Source organism: Anser cygnoides, chromosome 12, assembly GCF_040182565.1.
Source record: "Anser cygnoides isolate HZ-2024a breed goose chromosome 12, Taihu_goose_T2T_genome, whole genome shotgun sequence".
NCBI classification, from domain to species: domain Eukaryota; kingdom Metazoa; phylum Chordata; class Aves; order Anseriformes; family Anatidae; genus Anser; species Anser cygnoides.
The window spans coordinates 18,846,735-18,873,737 of NC_089884.1; the positions used below are offsets into that span (position 1 = coordinate 18,846,735).

The following is a 27,003-nucleotide window of genomic DNA, read 5'->3' on the forward strand; positions in this document are numbered from 1 at the left end:
GTAGGTAGGGTTTTTAGGTCAAATATATTCTTTAATCTTTCCTACAATCCACTTCCTTGGCAACAGATGCACACCAAACACAAGCACATATACAAAGGCAAAATTTTCTGTGATGTACACACACTTTAAAAGTGAAAAACAAAGCATCATGACAAAGGGTGCAAAACACAAAGTGACCAGGATGAAGAATCACACAGCCCCCAGTCCTCTCTAAGCAGAGATAGCTTATTTATGCAAGTCAAATTGAAATGACAGACAGGTTGGGATTTACCATGAATGCATTTTTAACAGCAAACAAAATGAACATATACTTTTCATTTACATAATTGAGCAGTTTGAGTGATCTCTACTTCTTAAAATTTTAGATCTTTTTGATAAAATTTCGTTTGAAACAGAACTCTTGAAGCTTCATAATAAAAAAAAAATAAAGGAAACATTCATGAGTAGTAGCAGAAATCTTGTGCAAAATTTAATGACTTTGCAGTGGAAGCTGAGTCTACTGTCCATCTCTTATACTCATGAAAATGAGTGTACCACAGTAGTTATTCCAGCAAAGCTCTTCTAAAGTCTCTTCTCAATTCCTTGACTAGAGAAGCTGGATTGTTGCTAAGAATTTATCTATGAACATCACCATCATTCTCATTAATGACACCCCCCTACCCCCAAGATGTTTACAAGACAACCTCAGTATTCATGGTTATATTTCTACAGAAGACACGTGTATTCTAAATTTGTCTATCCACTGGTAATTTTTTCTGATTCTTGTTTCTCACCACCCATCTCTGCCTTTAGAGACGTTCTTTGCAATTTTCCCCTCTTTCTCTTTTCCATGTGTACATGCCCTCCCTAGACCTCCTTCTCTTGGTCTAGTGAAGAATCATCTTAGCACTGCATTGTAATCTTAAAATATTTTCCAAACCACTGTCAATTTACTCTGTAATTCATTCCAGCATTACTCCTGCAAATTTACTGATGGCTTCTGATTGTGACAATTAAACTACTCTTTAACCTCTGTTTCTGGTAGAGGCCTCATCTTCACCTCCTTCTTCATAAACTCCTACTTATTTTTTCCCTCCAAAATTAAGAAACTCTGAGATCAGCAGGTCTGATGCCAAATTGCCAGTGTTATTAATACTGGTCATACAGTTTGCCATCCACTCATTTAAAAACCTTTCAGGCCTTACCCTACCTATTCATTTTGTTTTCTTCTAAATCCTTTTCAGAGTGGCTTACATCATTCTGACATTCAACACTACAGAAATTGTTCTGTAATTTGTACATTCCTTCCAGACACCTTTTCTTTGCTCTAAGTCAATCTCACACAATCGCTAGATCACTGTCCAGTTTCTCACCCTGCATCCTAATCCATTTTAAGTTCTGCTAGCATACCATCCACATCAGAAAGGTTTATTTTTGATGCTTTCAGTGGGAGACGCTACTTCAGATTTTCATGGAGATGATTTTCTTTCACCTGCACAATCAATATTATTTAACAATGCTTTATGCTCTTCAAAGTATTTTCTTTTACATCAATCATGCTCTTCTTTCCTCAGGATTTCTCTAGTTGCTGATTTAATAACCTTAGTTGGCAGCACAAAATCTCCTATCAAATATTCTTTAGAATACCTCTCCTGAGCTACTACTCTCTTTGTTGCCATCTTCTAATTTGGCCTGCTCTCTTGATTTCATGTGTTCAGTTTCAAATTTTTTTTTCTTTGGACTTCACTTCTGTCTCTAGTAATCATAACCACTTTGAGAACCATATTCTTTCTTGATCCAACTCTAACTCCTCACTGCTGTGTACTCAGCTATGCCCATGAGGGTTACCCTAGTATCTTTCCACTTAACACTAAGCTCTTGCTCCTCCTTCAGCATCAATTGTGTTCAGAAATGACTACTGACATCAACTGTATCTGTTCTGATAGTAATTCAGTAAAATTTCAGTGAAGCCAAGACAACTTCATTTTTAATTCAAAATGAAGATATGTACAATCAGCTATCTGAATCACATATTTTTTTACAGGACAAATTTTGCAATGGCAGATGAATACTCTCAATCTCTTTGACACCAACACAGGGTCATCCAATTTCATGACCAGTAGTTTGATAATCTCTGGACAGGCCCATTATGAAGAAGCAATAGTGTTTTAGGATTGACAAGCTACAGCTATGTCATATTTTATTGCTGTAATAAACCTGTAACAATTAAACTAATTAAACTATGACTATGATATGCCTGAGCTTCTGGCAAGCAAATGTATGTTAGCTGTTTTATGATATCTGACTCAGCTATTTCTGATGAACTGACCAGAGAGAATATCCACATTGCTAGGAGAGCACTTTCAGCAGACTGAGAAGAGAAAGTAGGCACGTACTGACCTTTCCTTCCCCATTCCCAGTGTCACTAACCTAGTCTGAAGTGATGTGACATCACTGGAGAAAAGCCAAATGCTGAACAAGAATTTTCCCTTGTTTCTTGTATCTCACTAAGCCTCATTTCAGCAGACACATATGCCTAAATGTATCTGTATTTGTGCGAGGAATATAGAAAGCACTGGCAATATGAAAAGCTGTTCCAATGTGTTATTTACAGAACTGTGACTACAACCAGTAAGGTCCTGTGTCCTTTATGAAGAATAAAGAGTAAAGTTGTCCAAAAAACAAAGCGAGAGGAGCTAACTGGTAAAATATCAAAATAATTTAATTAAAAAATAATTTTTAATTATTGACCCTTAATTATATCAATTTGTAGGAAGTCAGGACATTTTCTCTAAGTAAATACAAATTAAAAGACAATTAAAGAAACATTAACAAAGACTAGGGGATAGGAAAGGAATGGGGGGGGAGGGACAGGAAAATGCATTACTAGAAATGCAGGAAAATCTACCTTATGAATTTATTTTTAATACAAATCTGAGCAATTATATTTGATTCTATATGACTGACATAGTGAGGTTTTAGTTAACTTTCTCCATATTTCAATTCCTCCTACTACTTATTTGAGATGACTGGGAACACAGGGACTATAAATGGTGAATCAAATTTTCAAGTAATTATTTTTGAATTGTCTACTGTCCGCAACCTATAAAGTCAGGATCATAAAAGTTGTGAATTCCTACAGATCATAATAGATCTACCTTTATCACATCCCGAAACCTGAATGGATTAAGAGTAAAAATAGAAAAATGCTGGGTAGAATCAGGAGGTCTTAAATGAATTTCTGAATGCCAGGCATTGAAAAATAAAAAAAATAAAAAAAAAAATCTACATCAAAGGGACCAGGAAAAGCCTAGGAAATCTAAATATGGCGTATTTCATTTTGCCATATTTATTAGGACATCTGTTGACCTGCTTTGGATTTTAGTGTGATAATGACCATACTTATAGAAGCTGTCTGTAAACTTCTGCTTTATTTCTGCCTAGACTGATAAAGAAACAAGATTCTGCACTCAGGATTACATGTTTTGAAAGCAGTAAGGTAATTCGGATAGAAATTTTATATTTCAATGATGGACTGAACATGGAAAATAGCACTATGGCAATAAAAGAAAGAAGGGTAAATCAGTTAAAGACATAAGACAACCATTTGGAAGAGGTTACATCTACCAACTAAGTTTCTATAAACTATTGCAATAAAATCAATGAATTTCTATTTACACGGGTTAAAAGGACAATTTTAATGGACTGAATTTTACTCATCAATTTGTTTCATTACTTTCATTTTACAGCTTTGTGAAGGTTTTAACAGAAGATGTAAGATGTAGCATGAGTTTAATATATTTGTTATTTAGCAACTATGCAAAACACTAGCTTCATTTCATAAAGCTCAAAGTGGTAAAAAACTATAACAGAACTGGCCTACAGTCGAAGTACATATGTACATTGTGAAATTCTGAGTTTTTAGGGAGCAGAAAAAGAATTCAGAATTTCTATATTTCTCAAGCAAAAAAGATTTTTCCCATGTAATTACAGAAGTCCCCATTGCATTGACAACTAGAAAGCATTTAATATATTACTGAATATTGCTATTAAAAAAAATCCTTTTCATCAGCTAGTGAGGGTCGAAGCAACTTTTAGATGCACCAGCTATTTCATCTTAGAAGTGATGGGAAGTTGCATAAATGTCAGATATAGAAATTTAGGTGCAAGAAAATTCCACAAACAAGTTGGCAGGATTGACTTATTCTGAAATGATAAATGTATCCTACTTTTAAGTCACATACCCATTTTGTTGGTTTTGTTGGATTTTTTTTTTTTTTGGTGAGTTTTCTAATGAGATTGCAAATACAAAGTTTTTTCTAAAAAGACCATCACAGAGTTTGTAATCCTTTTCTAGCTTTTCTTGAACGTAAGCACTTTCATCTGATAAGTAGGACTCACCAGTATCAAAAAGTAAACCTCACTGTAAAGCAAACCACCAAGAGTTCTCTTTCCTAGCCCACTGACAGGCAAAGAAATATTTTGTTTCATACACTGAATAACCCATCATGAACAAACTGGACTTTAGGGCAGATTTTCAAATTTTCCTATTCCTTCTGCTCACGTGTGCGTGTGTGTTTTCATATAGCCATCTAGCAAATAATTTTATTTACCCAACTATTTTCTCTTGAATTTAAAGTATCAGGGATTATGTTGTGGAGCTTAGAACACTGAAATTCCTGTAAAGATTTGATTAAGATGAAGTTTTATTTTTTGGAACTAAAACCTTTCTTTACACAGACTCATTAAGATACTGCAAAGTTCTAACTAAAGTGCAAGTATACATGATATATATACCCCATTTACAGTACATACAGACCATTTGTCAGCTACACTAGCAAAATTAATTAAATGTTCTGGTTTGTATTTATGCAAAGAAATGGGTTTTTGTGGTGCTTTCTCTTCCACACCCTCCCCCTTCCCCAAGGAAGAGGAAGAATAATACTGTTTGCATTATCCAGATTAGAAATGTTGTAAAATCAGTACCTTGGGTAATTTGAATAAACAGTACCTAAAGATTTACTATTCAGAAGTAAGGGAAAGTAGCTGTTGGATTGGATTACCAAGAAGTTACTTTCAAAAAAATTACAAACAATTAAACTATCAAGGGAAAATATACAAATTATTGCATGGGGATTTAGAGACATAACCATGTAATGCACTGCAAATTAAAGTCATTTATAAAGTACAACTGGAAACCATATATAAGAACAAATGCTTAGTCAGCAAAGGTAAGTGAAATTATCACTGCTAGAACAATTCCATAGGATAGCTCACTGCATCCCTATCAAGCGTTTGCTGTTGCCAAAATATCCAAAAATACTAATATGCCCTGAAGTCAGCCACTAAGTTCATTGTCGCTGAATGCTCACAACTGCTTCATCTGCAAGGGTAAGAGAGGGCACAGCCAAGAATCCCACTGTGTGTATATACAAAGTGCTCTCCACACTCCCTCTCTGTTCTTTGTTACTATTAAAAAGGTCAATTACGCTTGTTAATGATGAAAGGAAAGTGCTTTAAAGAGAGTAACGTTCTGACAGAGATTTGAGGGAGAAAAATAAGAGTTATTCCTCCTTCAGAGAAGGAAGGATATTCTTCCTTCTTATATTTCCTTCTGAGAAGGAAAATGTAACTGACTCTCCTTTCACATGAAGGATATTGCATTAGGAGATCTGATACGTATCTGGAAAATCTCCATACAGTCTGCAGATGCAGAAAAGTTAATCTGAAATGAGGTATAGTTAAATTTATGAGTTTTTCATGTTCATTATGCATGGTTTCTGTCTTTCCTGAGAGCCAAATAAGAATAAGATACTGTTTTCCTTCCTCTGGTATAATTTACATTTAGCTGGTAAGATATCTCTAGGCTGGTCAAAAGAGAGGGCTACAAAAAGCAGGTTCTTCTGAGTCAAAGGGATAATGCACAGGGAGGTCAGCAGTCTCCTTCAGGTTTGCTTTGCCCACTTCACTTCCAGCTTGGAGATGATCACTCCCCTTCACTTCCCTAGTGGGGCTGAGCAACTGGGTCAGGCCCTACTTCAAGAGAGTAAGCAGAGCCAGAAGCTCACCATGAAAACCAGGCAGGCAGCAGCAGGGCTGTCACAGACAAAAAGGCAATCCCACCATACCTGAGCAAGGCAAGCAGAGAAGATCTAGTAAAGGAACCTAGGCTTAGCCAAGGATCCAGATCCCCAGAGAGACAGCAGTTCAAGGCAGAGAAGCAAGTCTCTGAGAGAGGATCAGGATCAAGCCAGGACATGTCAAGGCAACAGCATTGCTCATGGAGGGGCTAAGCCCCAAATCCTCAGTTTAAGCACAGCTCCCAGGTGAGGAGGTAGGAGCCCCTAACAAGCACAGCTCAAGCAGCTCTCCTTGCAGCCTTGCACCTGAAGCTGTCTCCCAGCCCAGGCAGCTAAGCCCTCAGGTGGAGGGGATGTGCTTCAGGCCATGACACCCAATCTCCACACAGCCGTGCTGAGCAAGGGATATTATGCAAGATCACTACACAAACCTCCTCTGGCTTTTGGGGAGTACCAACAGACCAGTAGCTGAACGGTTTAAGAAATGGAAAGAGAGCCCAAGCCTTGCTATACAAAAGGATAATTTCACAGTAAATCTCCAGAGTAAAATGCCTAGAGCTTCAAAACAATCCAGGCTTTGTCTCAGTTTTGTGGCATAATTGTTAAATGTAAGCGTGTATGATACTACATATTTTTGTCATATTGCCCTAAAATGTTATGTATTTATTTTCATTAACAGTCCCACTGCATATTGCTTTATCGCTTAAGTAAACATAGTATACAGCATCACATAAGAGAACTCATAATGGAAAGTATAGCTAAAATCCCCAAATCCCAATATTACAATGGAGAAAAGTTAATAGGAGTCATTCCACATAAGCTCTGGATTTGTCATGCAATGAGACTCATTCTCAGATTTTCTCTCATCATTTCACTCTCTTCATGTTCTAAGAAGATTCTGAAGAGCTGGATATCTATTGAGAATATAAATAGTAAGATATGGTGGTTGGTTTTTTTTTCCTTTTTTTTTTTTTCTGAATACCTTATACAATATAATCAACAAATTTTGAAGCTTTGAATACTTGCTTATCTTTTAATGGCATTTCTCGGCATTGCAAGGGTAACAGAAGTATACTAAATAGTGAGTGACACAGTGGTTACCATGGTTAAGATCTGTCATCTTTTTATATTGAATAGTAAATACTTAAATATTTGTATATAATCCAACAAGTGGACAGAGCAGGAACGAATCAGCCTGTAGGTCCCTTTCTCTTCTGTTTAGTTTGCTCCTGTAACCAATGCTCCCTTTCACAAGTACTGTTATTTCCCTCCCCACTTGTGAAGAGGAGGATTATTCCTCTAAAAGGGAGCATGATAAAGTGAAGATTATAGGCTACCTGTAAACCCAGACTTCAGCCAGAGGTGAGAGGTTCTTGGCATTTCTCACATATCTCGGCTCATTACTAGATGAATGCTTACTTTATGCCAGACACTCATTACAATTTACAGTTTTTTATTTGACCTCCACAAATAACAGGCCAAAGTAGTAGACAGAAGTCTTTTGAATTAAATCTAATCTGTTCTGCTTATGGGTGCCACTGCATTAAAATACACATCTTCAGAAGAAGATATAATATGTGAATTTTATGATCAACTAAGATATTTTGTCAAACAAAGTGAAGTATTTAGTTGTTTGAATATATAACAGATATAAAGCAGAAATTCCTTATTAAATGTAAAATATTATTAGAGCATTTCTTGTATTGCTTTTTAGCTGCTCTGACATACAGATGATAAACTGGAAATAACATTTACCTCCACGCAGGTCATAAATGCTCAGGAACTCAAGCCACTTATTTAGATGCATATATATGAATTTAGCTCCCTAATTTCAGACACATGAAAGTGGCTTAGAGTCACTCAAAGCAGGATATTGAATTTAAATGCTTTAAAATAATTTCATAAGCAAATTAAGTGTAAAAAGCAAGCGTCACATTTTCAGAACAGTTTATCCACAAAGCTATTTTTTATTTTAAATATTTACAATCCTGTAGAATACATGGACTGTAGCATTTGATAAAGTTTTGTGAAGAAGATAAATTAATGACAGGATATGTCACTCAGCCTAAGCAGAGGGCCTTCAAATTGCTACGGTTAGGCTTATGCAATCGCCAGATCACTGGGTATCTTCATGTTCCTACCATAAAGAACAAATTATTTTTGCTAAATACGACATTTCTTTTACATTAGGCAAAATTAATGTTCCACATTTTTTATTGAATATCTGCCTCCCCTGGAGATCTGGAAGTTTTTTTGGAATGACCTGCCTCTGCAGCCTAGATTGATTTGTGGAAAGGGATGGCTTGTCAATAAAAGGAGGGGAAGATACTTTTTAAACCTGTCATTGGGCATTTCTATGCATTCTCTGGTATTTGAATTGTGTGTCCTTTCTGACAAAAAGGCTATTGCCTGCTGTGAAATAGATCAATGGGTGATATTGTGCAGTGATTGCTATTTGTTTAAGAGAAATCTCCCCAACTGACCCACTTCCTGTAATGCATAAAAAATAAATGACAGAAGTAATATTTTTGTTCTTGTTTCACTTTCATTCATCTTATTTGATCAGCACTGAACAAAACTGACATCTCATCAAACCCTAAAGTGTATTTCTGCACTGGGTTCATCAGAGGGTGGCATTTAAAACACAGACATTGCAGGAACAAATGTATTTGCCAGCTCTGTCCATCGATGTAAACCTGACCTTTATCCTGTAGATTTATTGACACTGTGCTGCTTTATATCATATTTCATTACTATGTGGAAAGCCTGGAAAGTCCTTCCTGTAAAACCACTCTTGATTCTCATTTGCAAATTTTTGCATCTACGCTACATTCATCTCAGTAACAAGAAAATAATGTGTCTTCATTTTACGTAAAACAAGATGATTTAATTACATGCTTAAAAATAGCCCCACATTTATCAGTTGTACCAGTCCATAAGGGTATCATGGAAGGAGAACAGCATCACCAAGCAGCATTTTTCTATAGTCTCTTTCACCTCTCTCCAGACACAATATATTGATGATACTTGTTCTAGGAAAGAAGAATCTAATTCTAAAGGTCTTTTAATTAGGTTTTACACGTTCAAAATACTCAAACGTCATGTACAAAACGTGATCTAGGCTCAAATGCTACATTGCTTAAAGAATAATGGGTTTGCCTTCCTGTTATGCAGTATGCTTCTACTTTATTCCTACAGTCACCTAGGAGATATGTAAGCCTTCTATACACAGGATACTCTAAAACTTCTTCTGATTGATAAATAACCCTTTTAACTATAGATAACAGCTCTGTGACTAAATATTTTGTTCTGTGTGGGGAAATTTTCATGAGAACAAATAAAAATTAACAAAGCTAAATCTGATCATGCTGAAACAACACATTTTCCTAACTAATTGGCTAAATAATGGTTTGCATTTCTGCAGTATGTTCTTTTCCTAAATCCCCTGGAAGCTTTCCAACAAGCCAGAACATTGAAGCACCATGCTGGTGAGCCCTATGTGAATCACATCTGTGTCGTTGTTTTCAGCCTTCTAGGCTTGAACATATTGAAACAGTCAATGATTGGCAGTAAAGCAAATAGGCTATTTTCCTTAAAGAAAGAAAAATCTATTACTCTTGTGCTGGATTCTCAAATCCTAATATTTACCCTTGTCTAAATAACGTGTAATTGAGCACTAACATAAACCATCCCCAGATTTCCCTCAAAACCCTTGTTTCCTTTCTTAAAATAGAAGTGGAAAGCACATGAAAATCATCCTTTCATTCGTGCATTAATTGAGGATGAAAGATTAGAGCTAAGTCCTTGAAGTCAAGGGAAAGACATAGGGCAGGTGGCAGGAAAGAGGGGGAGGGGGATTTTCCATTTGTCTGCTGAGTGTCTGAATCTACACAGGCATCTGTATCCGAAGTACTGCCTAGGATCTCACTACAGTCAATGAATGGCAAGAAACAGACATCTCTAGAGGATAATTTATCTGACATATATTAAACCTCTTCCTTTGAGATGTGCTAAACCGATGCATCCCAAATGTAAGGATTTCATGAGCTTCAGGTGAAGCCCAAGATCATGTACACTAATTTTAGTGAAGCTTTGACTTTGCATTCTTTCCTGTTAAATGAATTTTGGAGATTTAAAACAGAGCTTTTCCAAGTGCAAATTGTAAGTAATATCAAAAGCAGGAAGGTGCAGATTTGTGACACATAAAGTAAATTCCCCATTCACTGAGTTCCTCTGAAGACATGGGGATGAATTTCAGCATATATAATTAAGAGGTCCTGATATTATTCCCCTTCATTAACATTGACAGTGCTTTCTAATTTTGCAAGTATTACTGGAAGCAGCAGAAAAGAAGTTACCTTCAGAACTAAGATCAATTAATAACATTTAACTGATTTTATGGAAAGAAAATATAAATGATAGTTCCAGTAGATAATGCAGCGCCCCTTCTAGCTGGAACAAAATAGAAGTGTCTCCAGTTTTATGAAAATGTATTTAATGGTTAGAAATGGTTAGCTTTAAACCACTCTTGGATTTTCTAGTTGTTTTTCTTGAGATTTTTTGTACCCTAAAAAGTGGATTTTATTTTGCTGTAAATGCTGCTATGCTGTTTTGGAAATCCAGAATAGTTTTTTTTTTAAAACATTGTAGTAGATATGACAAGTAAAACTCCTTTGGAACATTTTCATTCCTTTCACAACTGCTGTTGGTCTGTCATGTTCAGTATCATTTTCCTCGCTTTCAAGAATGTAAGGATAATAAATACCGCTCATTCCAAAATATTCTAGCTACTCATTGTTTATGCACTGCACGTCAGATATGTTTCTTCCTGAAATGCTGATCCAGATAAATTACTTTTATTATTGTTATTATTATTATCCTAACAGTAATGAATGAAGTTTTTAAAACTAAGACTCCCATAATACTTCATTAAAATTGAAGAATAGTATCTTACAGTAGGCAGTGACTCCTGGATGATGTTCTCTGGACCTAATTAGACTGCCTCATCTATAAAGCAGCAACTCAACTGATGAACAAAAGTCAGCATAGAGGAGATAAATTAGATGACCTGACTACTTATCTTCAGACTTGTTTGAATCTTCCTTTTGGCCTTTTATAGACTAGAAAGGAAGTGCTAGAAGTGCAGGCTATAAAACGTGCTTACAGCCAAAAAGATACAGAGGAGGAGATGGGAGGAAGGAAGTTGACCGCATTAGCTGATCAGTGAAAGAGGGAAAACAGATACATCATTTCATAGTTCAGATACCCACCCCATCAGAAAACTAACTAAATAGATGGTTATACAGCAGTCATACGCACATAAATGGAATAAGATTTGCAAAAATAGTTCTACATCATCTATATTCTCTATTTACAAAAATAAGTCTTTGAACCCTTCTGTTTAATTTACTGACAATCATTAAAGGTTTACTGATTGTCACACATTTTATGAGTAATTTTGAAACCATTGTTTATGTGAAATTCTTATAGATGCTCTGCCAATCAGACATGTATATGGCCACATTCTCTTCACATAGAGTTTATTAAATAGCAACATTAATTCAAATGATAATGAGACTGCCAGCTGGGACTAGCTGGGGTACCCCTGAAATTGATGCTTTCCTTGTGTTATACTGCCCTGAGATCACTATCCGTGTGTCTACTGAAGAAAACCCAGTAAGCCTATAGAAGCGATTCACATTAGTTTGTCTAAGGATGTACAAAAGTATGAGCTACTTTTAGTGAACATAATGTTCAAATTCTTTGCCTGTACAAATCATTCTTACTTAGTTAAATATGCAGCTTCTTAGAATACGCTTCTGGTAGAAATGTACAATTGTTTTCTGGTAAATGTTCCATTTTTAGCATTAGAGTACCCAGTATTTCAGGCTGATGTCTAAGACCATTTTTAAAGTGTATCTTAAAGAAAAAGTCACTGTAACTCATGTTTTGTCTCCCGTATGGCTTTTTGTACCTACAGGGAGGGTTTTTTAACTACTTTATTGCACTGTCCAAAAACATACCTGGCAAACAGCAAACAGTGATTGAATCCCCAGCTGCTTTTGAGTAATAAAATAAGTAAATAAATAAATAAATAAATAAATGTGGACTGTGGTTAGACTCAGGTGAAGACCAACTGAAATTGTGTTTATTTTTAGAAACTTTGTTGTCTTCATGGTACTTCAATTCCGGTTAATGGCTGTGAAAATCATTTAAAAATCACCAGTAATTTTGTCAAGACAAAGACCAGTCAGAATTGAAAGGATATGTATTTTGCAGACCACCTTGGACAGAGACTTATTTTTACTGCCAGGATGACAATATTTTTTTGCATCAGCTACACGCTGATGAAGAGAAAACTGGATTTGACAACGGTAACATTAATATAAACTTTAATCAGTCAGCTTTAATCCCACGTATTTAAGACTGTAGTATCTATTTGTGTGCCATATTGCTTTACTGGACATAACACATTCAAGCTATACTCTGTGAACAGCCTAGCAATGATTCCTTGCTTTGGGATCAAGAGTCAAACATTTGCAGATGCTATTTTATGTCTTGGCTCAGTTAACTGGGAAGGGTTGTGAGAAGCAGTTTTTATGCAGTCCTGATAAATTGTCTGACTAAGCGCACTTTTTGTACTGCCTGCAGATGTTTACCTGACTCATAGATTCATGAAATTTGACAGGGATGACTCTGAGATCGCTGTGTATACACTTGATGTATGCAAATACAATTAATTTATTAAATATAAACCATGCCAGGACAGTAATTACTAGATCATTTTATGTTTCCAGATATAATTCCAGTAATATCTATGTGACTCCTTCAGATTACTTTTTTTTCTAAATATTCTGTGCCATTGTGTTCTTTTCTCTAAAAAGGTAAAGCTTCAGTGGTTTCCTTAACTCTTTCTTGTGATTGCAACAGTTATGATTATATAATCAAAGTAATAATATAGAAGTAACATACAGTAATAAAATAAAAGAGATGAAATGGGTCCCACTGAAATAATGGCAAAGCTTCTGTTTACTGCTATAGGTTAAAATTTTACTACCCCTGATTCATTTCAGGAGTGAAGAACTCACTCCAAAACACTGACCAAACAATTATTTTATCTCTGATAGGAACAGAAATCTTCAATGAAACTTGAAACAGAACTAAATAAAAAAACCTAAGCACTACCAGTAGCTAGTTTAGGGTAACAGACATTTACAGAAGTATCTTCAAGTTCACTATTTGCATCTGTTAAAATGTATAGACCTGTTTTATTTTGCATCCTCTTGGTCTTTCATTTCTTCCCTTCTCTCCCTGCTTTATTATTCACCAACATTTCACCATGACCACTTGCTTCTGTCGATACCCTGCCTCTTCCAGGGCCAGCTCTAATTAAAATATCCTCCTGAGAGCAGATTCCTGTTCTTCTCAGGTGCAGAACTCTGATATGCCTACCAGCAGTATTTGGTAACTATCTGATGGGCCTTATTATCTGAACTTCCCCTTTAATAGCCCACTGCAGTATTTTTCTGTATTTTCTTTCTGTACATGTGTATACTTCAGGAGATAACCCTATAAGAATGCTTCAGCCTCTTCTGATTTTTTTGCCATAGGATTGTCATTAGCTGTACTACAGTAACAGCACTGCAACTTTCCTCAGTTTCCTCCAGTCCCCATGTGAGGTTTAGGGAGCTGAAAGGTAGCCATCTGCTAGAAACACAGCTTGTAGGAACTAAGATGTAGAAAGGGCTTTCTGAGGCGCTGAAACCTTTTGTTACCTGCCATTGGCATAAATCAATTTTAGCTAGTTAGGGCAATGAAGTATGTTTATAAGTCAGTACTGGCCTGAACCAGAGCTGAACTCATGATAGCTAATGAATACAGTTACAATTTTTAATGGTGGGTATCATGTTCAGTATTAATAACTACATGGATAGAGAACACATGCAACAGAAAGTATCACTAATCATGATCAAATACATGTTCAGAATCAAAAACTAATCAGCTGATTGGCAGACAGGGTGTTACTTGTTCAGCTTTATTAAAATAACTTTGTTAGTCTTATTTATTACTAGTCTGTACTTTGACAGTATGATGATATTCCATTTCATAACAAAAAATGCAACAGAACATTTCAGGAGTAAAATAGGAGTATTTAGAATTAGAATTTAAGAAGCTATGGGAAAAAGCAAAATACATCTTCAGCAGAGCTTATACATGATGATCAGGCTTTTGTGCTAGTTAAAACATTATCTAACAGTGTTTCAGAAAGGTATACAAATTCCATTTATCTGAATGTTTAGTTGTGTGATCTTGGAGAAATATTTGCTGGTAGCTCTGATCCATTTTCTTGGTTCATAGGCAAGCAGCATTTTTTTGCTGTCTTGTTCACTGTTTGAATAATTCCTCAGTTGTAGGTGTTCACCATGGAGCATACATACACATGCAGACAACAGTACCACAAAGCGTCAAAGATAAAAGCAACCTTTTTAACACAAGAATGTTTGCAATCTAATATAGTTTTGTTCACTTACCTTGACACAACCGAATTTTCTTTTGTGGAAAATCTGCAGTTCCAAGACAGACAACAATATTGATAACTAGAAAGGTGAACAAGAAAAAAGAATCAGTGATGGTAGGAAACAATTATACCCTCAACAAAGGGTTGTATATGTGCTGTAAACAACTGCAGCACATCTCAGAGAAAACCATCTCAGTATGCTACTAGGAGATGAGGTGGATCTGGTCCCCCAGTCGACACTGGATCAAGCAGAAATAAGTAAGCAGTTAAGAGGGTGTTTAACCTTCAGAGCAGGACAAATTTTACATTTTGGATGATTCAAAGTCCCCAGTCTGATCCAACTGTTGTAACACAGGTCAACTGAAAGGATCAAATCAATTAAAAAATCCACTTTAGCTCAAGAATTAAAGAAAAAATAATGCATATTTAATTCCTCTTATGTTTTGCAAATACATTATAAAATGTTTTATTAAGATATATTCATCCACTAAAAAAATGCTGTACCCCTGCACCTTGTACTTCAAAATAGGGATTTTTAAGCATTTTTTTTTCTGTGTCTAAGCTAAGGGATCAATGATAAGCATCTTCAAGTGTCTGAAGGACATAAATGCCAAAAATAGGAAAAAATATTTAATGTGGCCCATGGGGCAGGAATAATGGGATGAAACTGAGAAAAGGCTGAACTTGGTAAGGTAATGCTAATAATTTGATGTACCTGCCCATGGAATAATATTCTAAGGGAGTTCCTTGAAACCGTGTCATCTAAGGTACTTTAAAATGGATAAAACACTTGGAAATTTGCTGAAAAAAACTTTGACACAGGAACGCACAAGAAAACAATGCCAGCAAATCTTGCTTTTTAATAACTATTTTTTTTTCTATGAATTCTACTTCTATTTGCTGGGAAATGATCTTCTTATACCTTGTTTTTGCATTGTTTTCCTACCACTACCATCCTCTCTTCAATTTCATTTTGACATTTTTCACTGCATTGGAACACACCAGAGTTACATAGTTTTCGGGAGGAAGAGTTAAAATGTATGTGTATCCAAACTCAAGCTCAGCCTGTTTGTTAATTAATTCAGGACAACTGAGCAGGATGAATAGCTTATGCATAACATTTATTTATTTCGCTAAGTATCCTATTCACCTGACTTCAGCTAATTGGTTTTGTCCTGCTCAACTGGATGGATTTAAACAGAAGGAGGCTGTCACAGGGAAAGGAATCCATGAACGTAACTTATGGCAAAAGCAAGATAAGTTTCTAAGAGGAAACAAGAAGAAAGCTCTTGATCTGGAAATACTTGCTTTTGCCACCAAAAATCTACTCTTCTCTCTCTGTCTTCCTCCAGATGCTAATATGTACCATTACTAATGTTGTATTAAAATGTTCTTAAAAACCTGAAAAACAGCATTACCTCTAAACAGCTAGTAATATCCTAACAAATAAAAAGCCTGGCAATGTTTTGCACAACTGACACTAACACTGTAATCACAAGCAATACTATCAGTAAACAACATCATAGCTAGAGAGAGAGAAAATGAATATCGCTATTACATGTACTGATAGTAATAAAAAAATCAAACATAATTGAAAGAAAAGAGTGAGTTTTTCAGAGGAAAACACAAGGAAGCTTGAAGAACACATTCTCATGGTCCTAACTTTTTTGTATTCCTTAGCCAATGAAAAAAGATTTTTCACATTTTAGCCAGGTCTGAGATCTCCACTTTGGGTTACATATCCTTGTTTATATTTACATGAGTGACACACTTGGGTATACCCAGGCTGTGTTTTACCATTTTAAGTTCAATTTACAATGACCTCTTCTAAAAATACACATAAAGTATGCAAATATATGCAGATTTTTGTCCAAAAGAAAAAAACAAAAACCTCATTAAAAAAGAAAGATCTGCATGACCAGATTTTAAAATAGTGTTTTACATGCAGGTGCGTTCATATCATAAACTTAAATTAATGGCATTAAACTGCACAGCCACATGTGCAAAGTGCATATTTCTACATGGAAATGGCTGTGCACAAATTTAGAAGTATTCAGGCACAGTTGTAATAGATCAGTGTCCTTTTTTTAGTTGTACAATGTGGGACATGGAACTATGTTATGTTTAATATGTATTTTGAAAGACACAGATGACCATGCTTAGTGAAATTAAATGGTAAAATATGGCAAGCCTGAATTATTGTCCCTGTTTTCGTGTCTGAATTGCCTGATTCTTACCTAAGCAAATGCAAATTATACAGAAGAAAGCACAGGCTAGAACCTTTCTTTGCAATGGTTAATGACAAAAACAGTAAAATATATCAGAAAAGGTTTGTTTTTGTTTTTCAGTATAAAAAGCTGAAATATTACGGATTGAATATAAAAGGTAGAAAAAATATGTGTAGGAAGAACAAAAGCATAGAAAGATTCAATGTCTTATTTACTCAAGGGCATATGGTAGGTCAGCATCAAAGAAAACAACATGAAAGTACCATGTGCAAGCAGTTGTATATCTATTTCTCTGCATCCCAAACCAGCTGTATGCATCTAAAAATTCTAATGCAAAGGCTATGAAGTTTAAACAAGATAATATGTCACATCTCTCTGGGATACGTTAGCTTTGGTTCATACCTTTCTGACACGCTACTTACTGACACTTACTGGTCTGGAAAGGCACTCAACAGAGGCCCACGACTGCTTTGAGATGGCAAACAGCCCTGCATCTAAGCATACAGATACTCATCAAAGATGGTATCTCAGGGAGGGAGAAGCCTGCTGTAGTTGGAAGAACAAGTTAATCTGCTGTTGGGATTAGCTGTGATCACCATAAGAAAGATAAAGCCCACTCAAGTGCCGTGAAGAGTCTGGCATCTCCCCTGCAAGAGGCACCTGACTGGTCAGGAGCAGACTGTGTCCTGCTTGGAGGGTTACCCACCAAGGGCCACATTCTCACTGCTCAGCTCAGAAGAAAGTTGTGCTGACCCAGGACTCTCTGCTCAGCAAAAATTATTCATGATTGCTGTCCAGCAAAGTGGAATGTCCAATATACTAGCAAAGATGATGAGAAAGGTAAAGTTTACATTTAAATAAAGAAATCACTAAACAGGGATTTTTAAGCTATTTAACTATTTCAGGGAAAGATGTTGATTTCCCATTAGGAGAGTGATTGTAGTCATAATTACAAGGCTACTGAAAGTGCCTCTGACCCCTCAGGAATAAACTAACCTGTATAAGCAACATTTTATCAGTATTTTGGAGGTTGATGTACAGCATGTGTTTCTCTTTCTAAAGCACATAGTTTAATAAACTATAATAATAATAATAAAAAAATAATAATAATAAACTAAAAGAAAAGCTAATGGAAAAGAACACATGGCATGTTACTAAATCAGAACAGGGGATTGTCTACTGCCATGATCTTTGATTAAGCATCAACAAGGAAAAGCAGCTTTTTAGTGACCAGGGATAAAGATTAAAACACATGTAAGCAAGCAAAAGAAGTCAAAGTCCAACAAAAACACATATTGACCAATTCCAGTCAAACAGTTAAACACAAATGGTATAGGGAAGCAACAGTATGAAAACCAAAATTTCTAAGAGCTGGATTACTTCATCAGTTTTTAGGCAAGCCAAATTCCTACAGTCTTATGTAAATTTTACTAATACCGTAATAGAAAAAAGTATCCGCTGGACTTGAAAGAAGCTAACAAAAATCAAAACTACCGATGTCTAGAAAAGGAGCTCTCTAATGTTAGACTCATTAAAAATAAATAAATAAAGTGAATAAAATGATCACAATCCATTCTTTGAATTCCCTTGACAAACCTACAATTGAGTGAACACAATTCATTAAAACCTAATTACCAAAAAATCAATAGCTCAATTTAGCCCAAACCAAAACTCATTGTAATGCACTGAACATTTGAAAACTCAGGTCTTTATGAACAGGGCTTAAGTGACATTGTATATTATATCGTAGAGTGTCTCTGTACAGCAATTAGCACGGGCTGCCTGACTTAACTCAAAACGGATCTTACTATAAGTAGCTCTAGTAATAGTGCATCTGTAAACACCCACTCTAAAGGATACAACGAAAAAAGAAACAATTCTAGTAAACGATAGTCTATAAATCCAATTTCAAAGAAAAATCAACTATCCATAATCCAAAATACATATGCTTCATAATTCGCTATTGTTATTGCTGTCTGAGGATCTGAACAGCCACATTTTGCTTGTAGTTATATAGCTGTAAATCCACTGATATCTCTGACAATGATTAAAAATAAAATAAATAAAAATAAAAAAGTATATTCTGGCCTATAAACACTATTTTTCAAGAAAATCAGACAATTGACTCAGAGCAATAATAATTAGCTTTTCTAGGAATTACTTCAAAATTTAAATGTGGTAATATTTCAAAAACATTCCAATTGTCCTAAAACTACCACTATAGCAATGTTAACTAAACACAATTGAATAGTACATGAGGATGTTTTTCTATTACAAATGCCTCTAGAGGGCTCTGAAATCATATACTCTTGCCTCTCCATCTACCATAATGTTTGGGTATGATTTTAATCCACACGATCCTCTCTCAGATTAAAAGAATTGATGCATTATTTGAAGCCACATAATTACCTGTATACACTTGCTTACTCATCAATATTTTGCATAGACAGGTATATTCTCCGGTCAGTCAACCTTATTTCAATTAATCATGACCGCTCCAATTGATGTTTCCCACCTACTGACAGCACAGCAACTGAGAACTGCCAGCTAATTTCCCTGTTTTGCTTGTGTCTTTTGTTTTCTTTACTAAAATCTTTTGGAATTGCAATGCCTTAGTCCCCAATTCATTCTGCCGTTTTCCCCCCAGAAAACATATATATTCCAGTCATCAAACAATTCAATTCACTTCTGTAGTTGTGATCTGCTCCTGAATACAGAGAACAACACAGATTTGTGGATCCCCTCAGCTTTTAAAGACTAAAAGGTAATCACTACCTGGGATTATGCTCTGGCATCATGTGGGTCTACATACAGCAAATCCACAGTAGACAGCATTGTTTCAGCCACAGCATTCTCCTCCATTCAATAATGCAATGACAATTTTTGTTTTACTAGCAGGAGATACAAACATGAAACAACTAATCAGAGGTTGGTCCTTCAAGCAGCAGGTGTCTGTTCTGCCAATGCACTTCAGCAGTGAATTGAAAACGAGAGTTGGTTTAGGAAGCAGCACAATGTTCCCCATCTAATTCTGTAGGGGAAGAGTAAATTCCCAAAATATAATGGATAAGAAATCTGTGTAATTAGAGAAAGGAAAGAGTTCATACAGAGGTGCTTTACAAGTGTATAAAACCCTGAGAAATGAAAACAAAACTGAAATTAGCTTACTTGTAGAGGTGAAAAGAAGAATGGTCTGTGACATTAATGAAGGACTCGGGAGACATGGGTTCAGTTTCAAAATGCAGCCTCATGACTCAGACGCCACAAAACAGAGAAGTTTATGCTAATGATGCTTTAAGGTTGTGCTGCTACTTGGTGCAATATGCAGCACGGACTATGCAGGATACAAGATCTGCCCCTTAAGCACTCCTCAGGCAATACCAGGCTTGTGTGGTGTTTCACCTGCATGTATGGACACTCTTGAGATACATGGCTTATTAACTCAGGCATAGTACTGTGCCACTGCAAATGTGCCAATCCCAATTCTCATATTAGCACAAGCTCTGCTATTTGGAGTATCTCTGTACTCTGCTGGCTGTATGCCTCAAATTTCTACAACTATTGAGGATGATAATGGTAACACTTCTTTACATTGCAAAGATGTTGCAAGAAGTAATAAACACACTACAATATGACATGCTTGGGTAATACACATTGAGACCATGCAACGAGACAAAATGGTAATTGAAATAAAGGAGGTAAATCTTTAGAGTTTTCACAATTTCCTTTAGAGTAATATATCTCAGGGCCACATCAATAACTCTCACCTGCCTCACTCTGTCTTGTTGTTGTTTTTTTTAAGGATCCTGAGATTTTCCTGACACAATCAAAGTTATTCAGCTCACACACTGTACCCTATTCTATTTGATCTATATCAGTGGAAGTAAACAAGAAACAAGAAGGTGGCACCATACTGCGGGGGCTGGGTGGAGCATGCATAGACCTTGCATATTTTGGCCCATGCATGCAGTCATACCTGTAGAGGCTGTACCAGTTGTCTGACATTTATGTACATTTCTATTAAATTTTACTAACCTAAGTGATGACACAAACAACTAAACAAAATCCCAAAGTGCCAGACTGTCACCAATGCAACAAAATCTTTTAAAAAGCTTTTGCTAGTTTGTATCTTAAGTATGCTTCATTATCCAGTTAGAGCGGAGAGCTTAAATAACCTCTAATAAGGAGCAATGAGGATTTAAAAATGATGCATGGTGACAACGTGTTAAAAAGGTAACAAAACATTCCTGCTCTAGCCATAATTGCAATGAAAATAGCATATAAACTAATAAGCTAAAACATTTGGAGGAGAGGACTTACAAGGGCAGGGATAACAAAAACAGTATTAAAGGAGAACTCAGTAATGTCACTTAGACTTCGCAGAAGGTCAAATCCTTCAGTAATGCCAGATAAGTACTTAACGGACAGTTTTCATAGCTATATACAGGCTACAACAGTAGAAACACAGCATTATGCTTTGAGTTAGGAGATATATTTCAGTGGGACACCATGACTATTCAAAGAGGTGTTATAATAAGCCAAATCTGAGTTTGGTAGCAAGGTTAGAAATGCTTTGCAAATACCTAGACAAAAGTAAATTGAGAAAAATGTTTCCTCCTCACGTAGTTCCATAGGTGATTAATTTTCATAGAATCATAGAATCATTTAGGTTGGAAAGACCTCTAATATCATCTGGTCCAACCTTAATTTTGATGTATTTTGATTTTTGTCTGAATTACACTAACATTGAGCTGAAGGACTGATGCTGTCCTTGGGTTAACTTTCAAGTTCACATATGCCAGCACAATTTCATTTGAACTACTCTCACAGGATTTTTGGTGTTCTCATCAGCTTTTTGCTACCTTGGGTGCCATCTGACCTGCATACAGAAAACAGGCCTGCATTTATCCTTCCAGTCTGGACCAAAATGTTGCATCTTCTAGATGAAAGCTGAAATTCAAGAGCATTTTAAGGAGTCAGATTACAGTTTCTCCTTTATTCTTGGAAATCTTTATTCAGTATGTATGAAAGCCCTACACATTTTCTCTAATAACACAAAAGAACAAACACATGAGAACACAAGAACATAAGCCATAAATAGGTCTAGAGGCAGCAGAAATACTGATGACAGCATGTATACAGCCTCTCCACCCTCACTGTCTCCCACAGAACAAAGGGTGTGCTACTCTGGGCAGCAGAATGAGAAAGCCACAGTCTTCCCAGCTATTATTCAGGCACGCAAAAATATGGCTTTTCTCTCAGTTATGTTTGTGTAATTCCCACTGAACTGACTTTCAGTCAGGTATGGGAGCAGGACACATTACTGGGGTACAAAGAGTCACCCAAGAAAACAGATGCATATTAATTTATTTTGGTGGACAATGAACACTGATCTGTCTTTGGAGAAAGTAAGTTGTATGGTTAAGTTGCTAGCTGCAAGGAGACTGGTTCCCTGGCTAAACCTCTCTAAAATCAACACCCAAGGAACAATTTCTGTTTGGGTGTTACAGTTGTTTGGCTGAGACTCTGGAAACAAAATTGTCTGTGTGTTGCCCAACCATTTAAGAACCTCTGAAGGTATATTATGTGAAGTATATGAAGCCTATAAATACTACTCAGTTTGCTTCACAAGGTTCTCTTCCTGTCTACAAAATCCCACGTATACTGCAATTTGGCACAAACTGGACTCTAATGAGTAATTAAAAACATAATGTAAAGGACATTTTTTGTCTCGATCTATTATTTCAAACATGAAGTAAGCCTTTGTATTTATCCATGCCTATCATCTCTCAGCCCAGATACAAACCTCATATGACAACTTTAATTTGTAAGTAAAAAAAAAAGTGTTCTTCCTCCACCTTGCCTTTGAAATTCTTGTAGAGAATTAGCAAACGATGTACAATGGAGTAAGTCTAGAACAATTTTTATGATACAAAGTTAGCTGGAAAAGAGAGAAGTAAAGTAAGGTGCAGAAGCCATCTAATTAAGCTTCAAAACATTCCTAGGGAAGAGTGCTCTAATGCTCCAATACAAAGCTTTCCGTTATTGTAAATGAAAATGGAAATGGATCTTGGCTCTGTGGCTATTAATTATTCTCATTTCACAAGTGGGAAAGTAGAGAGAAGAACCAAAACCAGACAGCCCATGCACCCACAGACCAAGAGCCTAAGAAGTATCAGTGACCTCCCAAGTCAAAACAAAATTCATACAAACTACATTTTGACTTCAATACTTATACTGCAAAATTAATCAGAGAAAACAATGGAATCAAAATCAAATAACTGAAACTAACCAGGCAGAATTTAATGAAAAAGCTAATTAGGTTTTGTGAGCTATTCATATTCCCAAAATATATAAATATAGCTACAGACACTAGATATTTATTATATATTTATATACAACTCAAAGCTGGACCGTAAGTAGAGTGCTTGAAGAAAAAAAATCAGCAGTTCCTTTGAGTTTCTTCTTTGATAAAACAATAAACTCCTCAATCTATCAGGAAGGCTTTGCTTGGTCTTAAAAAGAGTTTTTAAATTTCAAGGTTACATTGCAGAGGCTACAAAAGTCTGTTTTAACTTGAACATAATTTATTATTTTTGAACAAAACGTTAATAAAAAGCCTATTTAGAGACAATCTGATGTTCTTAAGTGACTTATTACAGAATAAAAGTTAATAGTGCAAATAGGATTTCAGCCCAGAGCATATCCTTAAAGAATGATTCAAATGATAAGCCACAGAATATAGCAGAAAAAAATCACTCATGTTGCCAAAGGGACCTTGGTAAGAATATGCTTCTCCCAAGCAATCTTTTAAAAGATGACACTGGCCACAAGGGACTTCAGCAGAGAACATTTTTGGCTCAGAGAATGTATCTGGCCATGGCTGCACCACTAAAACAGCCAATGCCAGCTCCTCTGCATTGCTTCATTGCACTGATCAAGTTATTTAGAATATCCAGCAGCTGGCTGGATAGCCAGAGGCCGCTGGGAGTTTATAAGTACCAGTATATAAGTGCACAGCCTTCCATGGCACATAGTAAACACAGACACTGAAAATGAAGAAATGGAAGCTGATAAGTTCAAAGGATGCTACTGGAACCAGGCCTATATTACAACGTTGTATTTTTTTGCCCAAATCTGAGGAATTTACAAGATTAGGACCTATAAGCTTCTTATACTTCCACTCATCCAGCTTTTCATTCTCCTCCCTACTGCTTTCTTTGTTTCTTCCCCTCCCCCCGCCCCCCCCCCCCCCCCCCCCCCCACGGACTTGGGCCATTTACTTCAGACCCAAGAACTCTTAAAAACAGAGAAACTTATACTCCAGAGCATGGTAAAATCACAAAATTGTTCTGAGTTGGACATGCCTCTGCACAACACATGGGATGTTACTGATCATCAGTCCGGTCACTTACTGTTCATGCACTGTGCTTACATGCACACTGCACAGCTAAAGTGCTTTCTGGATTGTGCTTTTTACACACAGCCAAAGCTGAGTGCAAAATAGGAGGTGCACAATGGTGCAGAGCTCCAAAAAAATAACACTAAGGTATCCACTCATAGAAGCTCACCAACCCTTCCAGCTACATACAATTCAGGAGAGAATGATTCAGAAGGGAAAGAATTAAAGGAGAGGCAATCAGGCAATCATAAAAAATGTTTCATGGAAAAAAAAAAAAGATTCTAAAGGAGGATTTGGAAGCAAACAGAAAAGAACAGTTGGGAAACACAGAAAAGATGGTGGCTGTTTTAAAACTAAATAAGAATAATGCACTTTCTAAAAAGACTTAAATTCTTAAATTTAGAGAAAGTTGTTTTTATGTTGGTATTAAGTTTGTGTTAAATCTGTTTAATATCACACTACAGGGTTACTTGAAAACATTTCCTCCATATTTAAGCAGTGTTTGAAATGTTTTGGCATATAACATAATTAGTTATGGTTATATATATATATACACACACTTTGAAAGGAACAAAAAAGTAGAACAAAATCAGAAGTCAATCATATGACACATAGGGGAACACAAAGATAGAATATAACACAGAGTTAATGCAATAAGATGTAAACCACAGATATCAAACACTATAAGGTACAGCACAGGGAGTAAAATCTTGAATAGTCTTATTCAGAGCTTCACAAAATATCCCTGCAGCAGTGGTGCTATATATTTCTATTGTTTAAAGACTCATTTTTTAGTTAAATTGTGAAGATACTTTCCAACTTGAAGTCAGTTCAATTGAAACAAAACAAAATTTAATTAAACTTGATGGCTTCTACTTTCCAAGCCAGGTATTGTATGTGTGCAGTGGTAACTATATGATAATCAAACCTCCTTCATCTGAGGGCAAAATGTATTTTCATAAAGGTCAGCTTCTGTCATGAACATATTTTAATTTGTTAGAATTTTGAGGATGACAAACATCTCAACTGAAAAAAAATAAGAACTACTGTTGACTGCATGTGTCTCTCATCAGAATGTATTTCCTATATTTAAGTTATATAGAGATTTTGGTTTTTTTTCACTGATTTTGTGCTTGAAATTTTTCAGCTCAGCTTTAGCTACCTCTGACTGCTGGGGCAATAGTTTCTCCTTAAACTGCCTTCTGAATTGGCCATGCTTTGATAAATTTAAACTATTAAGGTTGAGGTAAGATGGAATATGGGCTAGAATTTAGCCAAGCAGCCATGAACAGAATGTTTAGTTACCTAGTATAATTTGGACCTCAAATTTTATCACTTTCCAAATCTTCAGTAGATTAAGGGCCAACGTCTTTCTAGTAATCCGGTTACCAATTACTCTTCTGTTGCTCTTGAAATATTTCAGAAACTATTAGTCTTCTATTTTCTGATAGATACTTTAAGAATCTTTTTCATACATCTATTCATTGCAAGAAAAGTCAACATCAAACTGAAGAGCTCATAAAGTCCTTAATACATACAATTAGCTAAATTTGTTATTTAAAATGCAATTATTATTTAACAATAATAATGAATGCATTAACTATTCCTCAAAAATTAAAGTATGCAAGGAAAAAATCCTCAGAAAATATGGTAAAGGGAATAGTCTTTAAATCAGCAACCAGCTGTCTATAAGATTATTTTATGACTAATCGTTTTGCTGCCAGTAGCAAAATAAAACAGACTCCCCTGAAGTAAGTTTGTCTTGGTAAGGTTTCAAGATAACAGATTGTGACATAAAGATCCTCAGGTTCATACATTTGCACTGTTATGCCTTTTTAAATAAACACTTCTGTTAAAATGTTTATCCACTACACACACAAAGAACAGTTTCATCACAAGCACAAACATTGTTTTTATATAGATGAAGTAGATAGTTATATATAGACTAGAATCCCAGAGCCAACAATTTCTTGATATCATGAGCAAGTCTCCAAAAACTTGCGAATAGCTGAAAAAGACACTGACCCGTGTTTCCATGAGAAAACATCACTGAAAACTAGATAGCTACTAGTGAAGTTTTCACACTTCTGAAAGAAAATAAAACAGTATGTTTATAATAACATAGCTTTAGACTTTACCCGTGACTCATTACTTGTAGTTCATCCATTGAAATATTCTCTCCCTGAAATCTAGAAATAATATCATATGCACTTGCAATATTATTTTCACACCTGTGATGACAGAAACTTGTTGTTTTCACACTCTGAAGAAGCCACCAACTGGCAAGACCCTAGAGCCAGCACTTTACTAGTCACAACTGATTCCTACTGGCAACAATCCCTAGGAAAATGAACACTGAAACAGATGTCTCTGAATGAACTGAGACACAGGTTCTGACGTCCAAATTCTCGCAGACACCTTTAAAAACTGTGACCTCAGCTACAGGTTGTTCAAGAACTATCCAGTTCAGCTAGCTTTGTTTTTGCGTGCTGCTGGAACTGAAATGCATGTCCATATAGTTTTTCTTGTACAATTTATCTCTGTTCCTAAGCATTTTGTGTAATCTAAGATAGTAAGTCCATCTATAATATCACATTTGCAAGTCTTACTCCAATATTCCTTTTCTGTATCATAGCAAACATTTGGTTCTCCAAGTGTTTAAAGCCAGAGGAGTCAGGAGTACCCTGAGAAAAAGTTTAAGGTGAAAATGTGTTTCTTATCTGAGGAAAAAAAATTATATCATTGATTTTATGTATGGCTCAGGGCTTATGAAGTTGAGAGCTTAAATTTACAGTA

General features: G+C 35.8%; 1 protein-coding gene across 9 annotated transcripts in view; it reads right to left on the bottom strand.

Annotated features, from left to right (window-relative positions):
• LOC125184179 (uncharacterized) overlaps positions 1-27,003 on the bottom strand; it is a 274,259-nt gene that overhangs the window by 72,682 nt on the left and 174,574 nt on the right. For 5 of the 9 annotated variants that reach the window (XR_010834401.1, XR_010834399.1, XR_010834400.1 and 2 more), the window contains one exon: positions 14,591-14,656. The exons of the other annotated variants lie outside the window; for them this stretch is intronic. Coding sequence is in view for 1 of the 5 variants with exons in the window: in XM_067004331.1 (XP_066860432.1) it covers positions 14,591-14,656 (66 nt within the window). In the remaining 4 variants the exon portion in view is untranslated. The remainder of the gene's footprint in view (positions 1-14,590; positions 14,657-27,003) is intronic. 9 annotated transcript variants of the gene reach the window in all.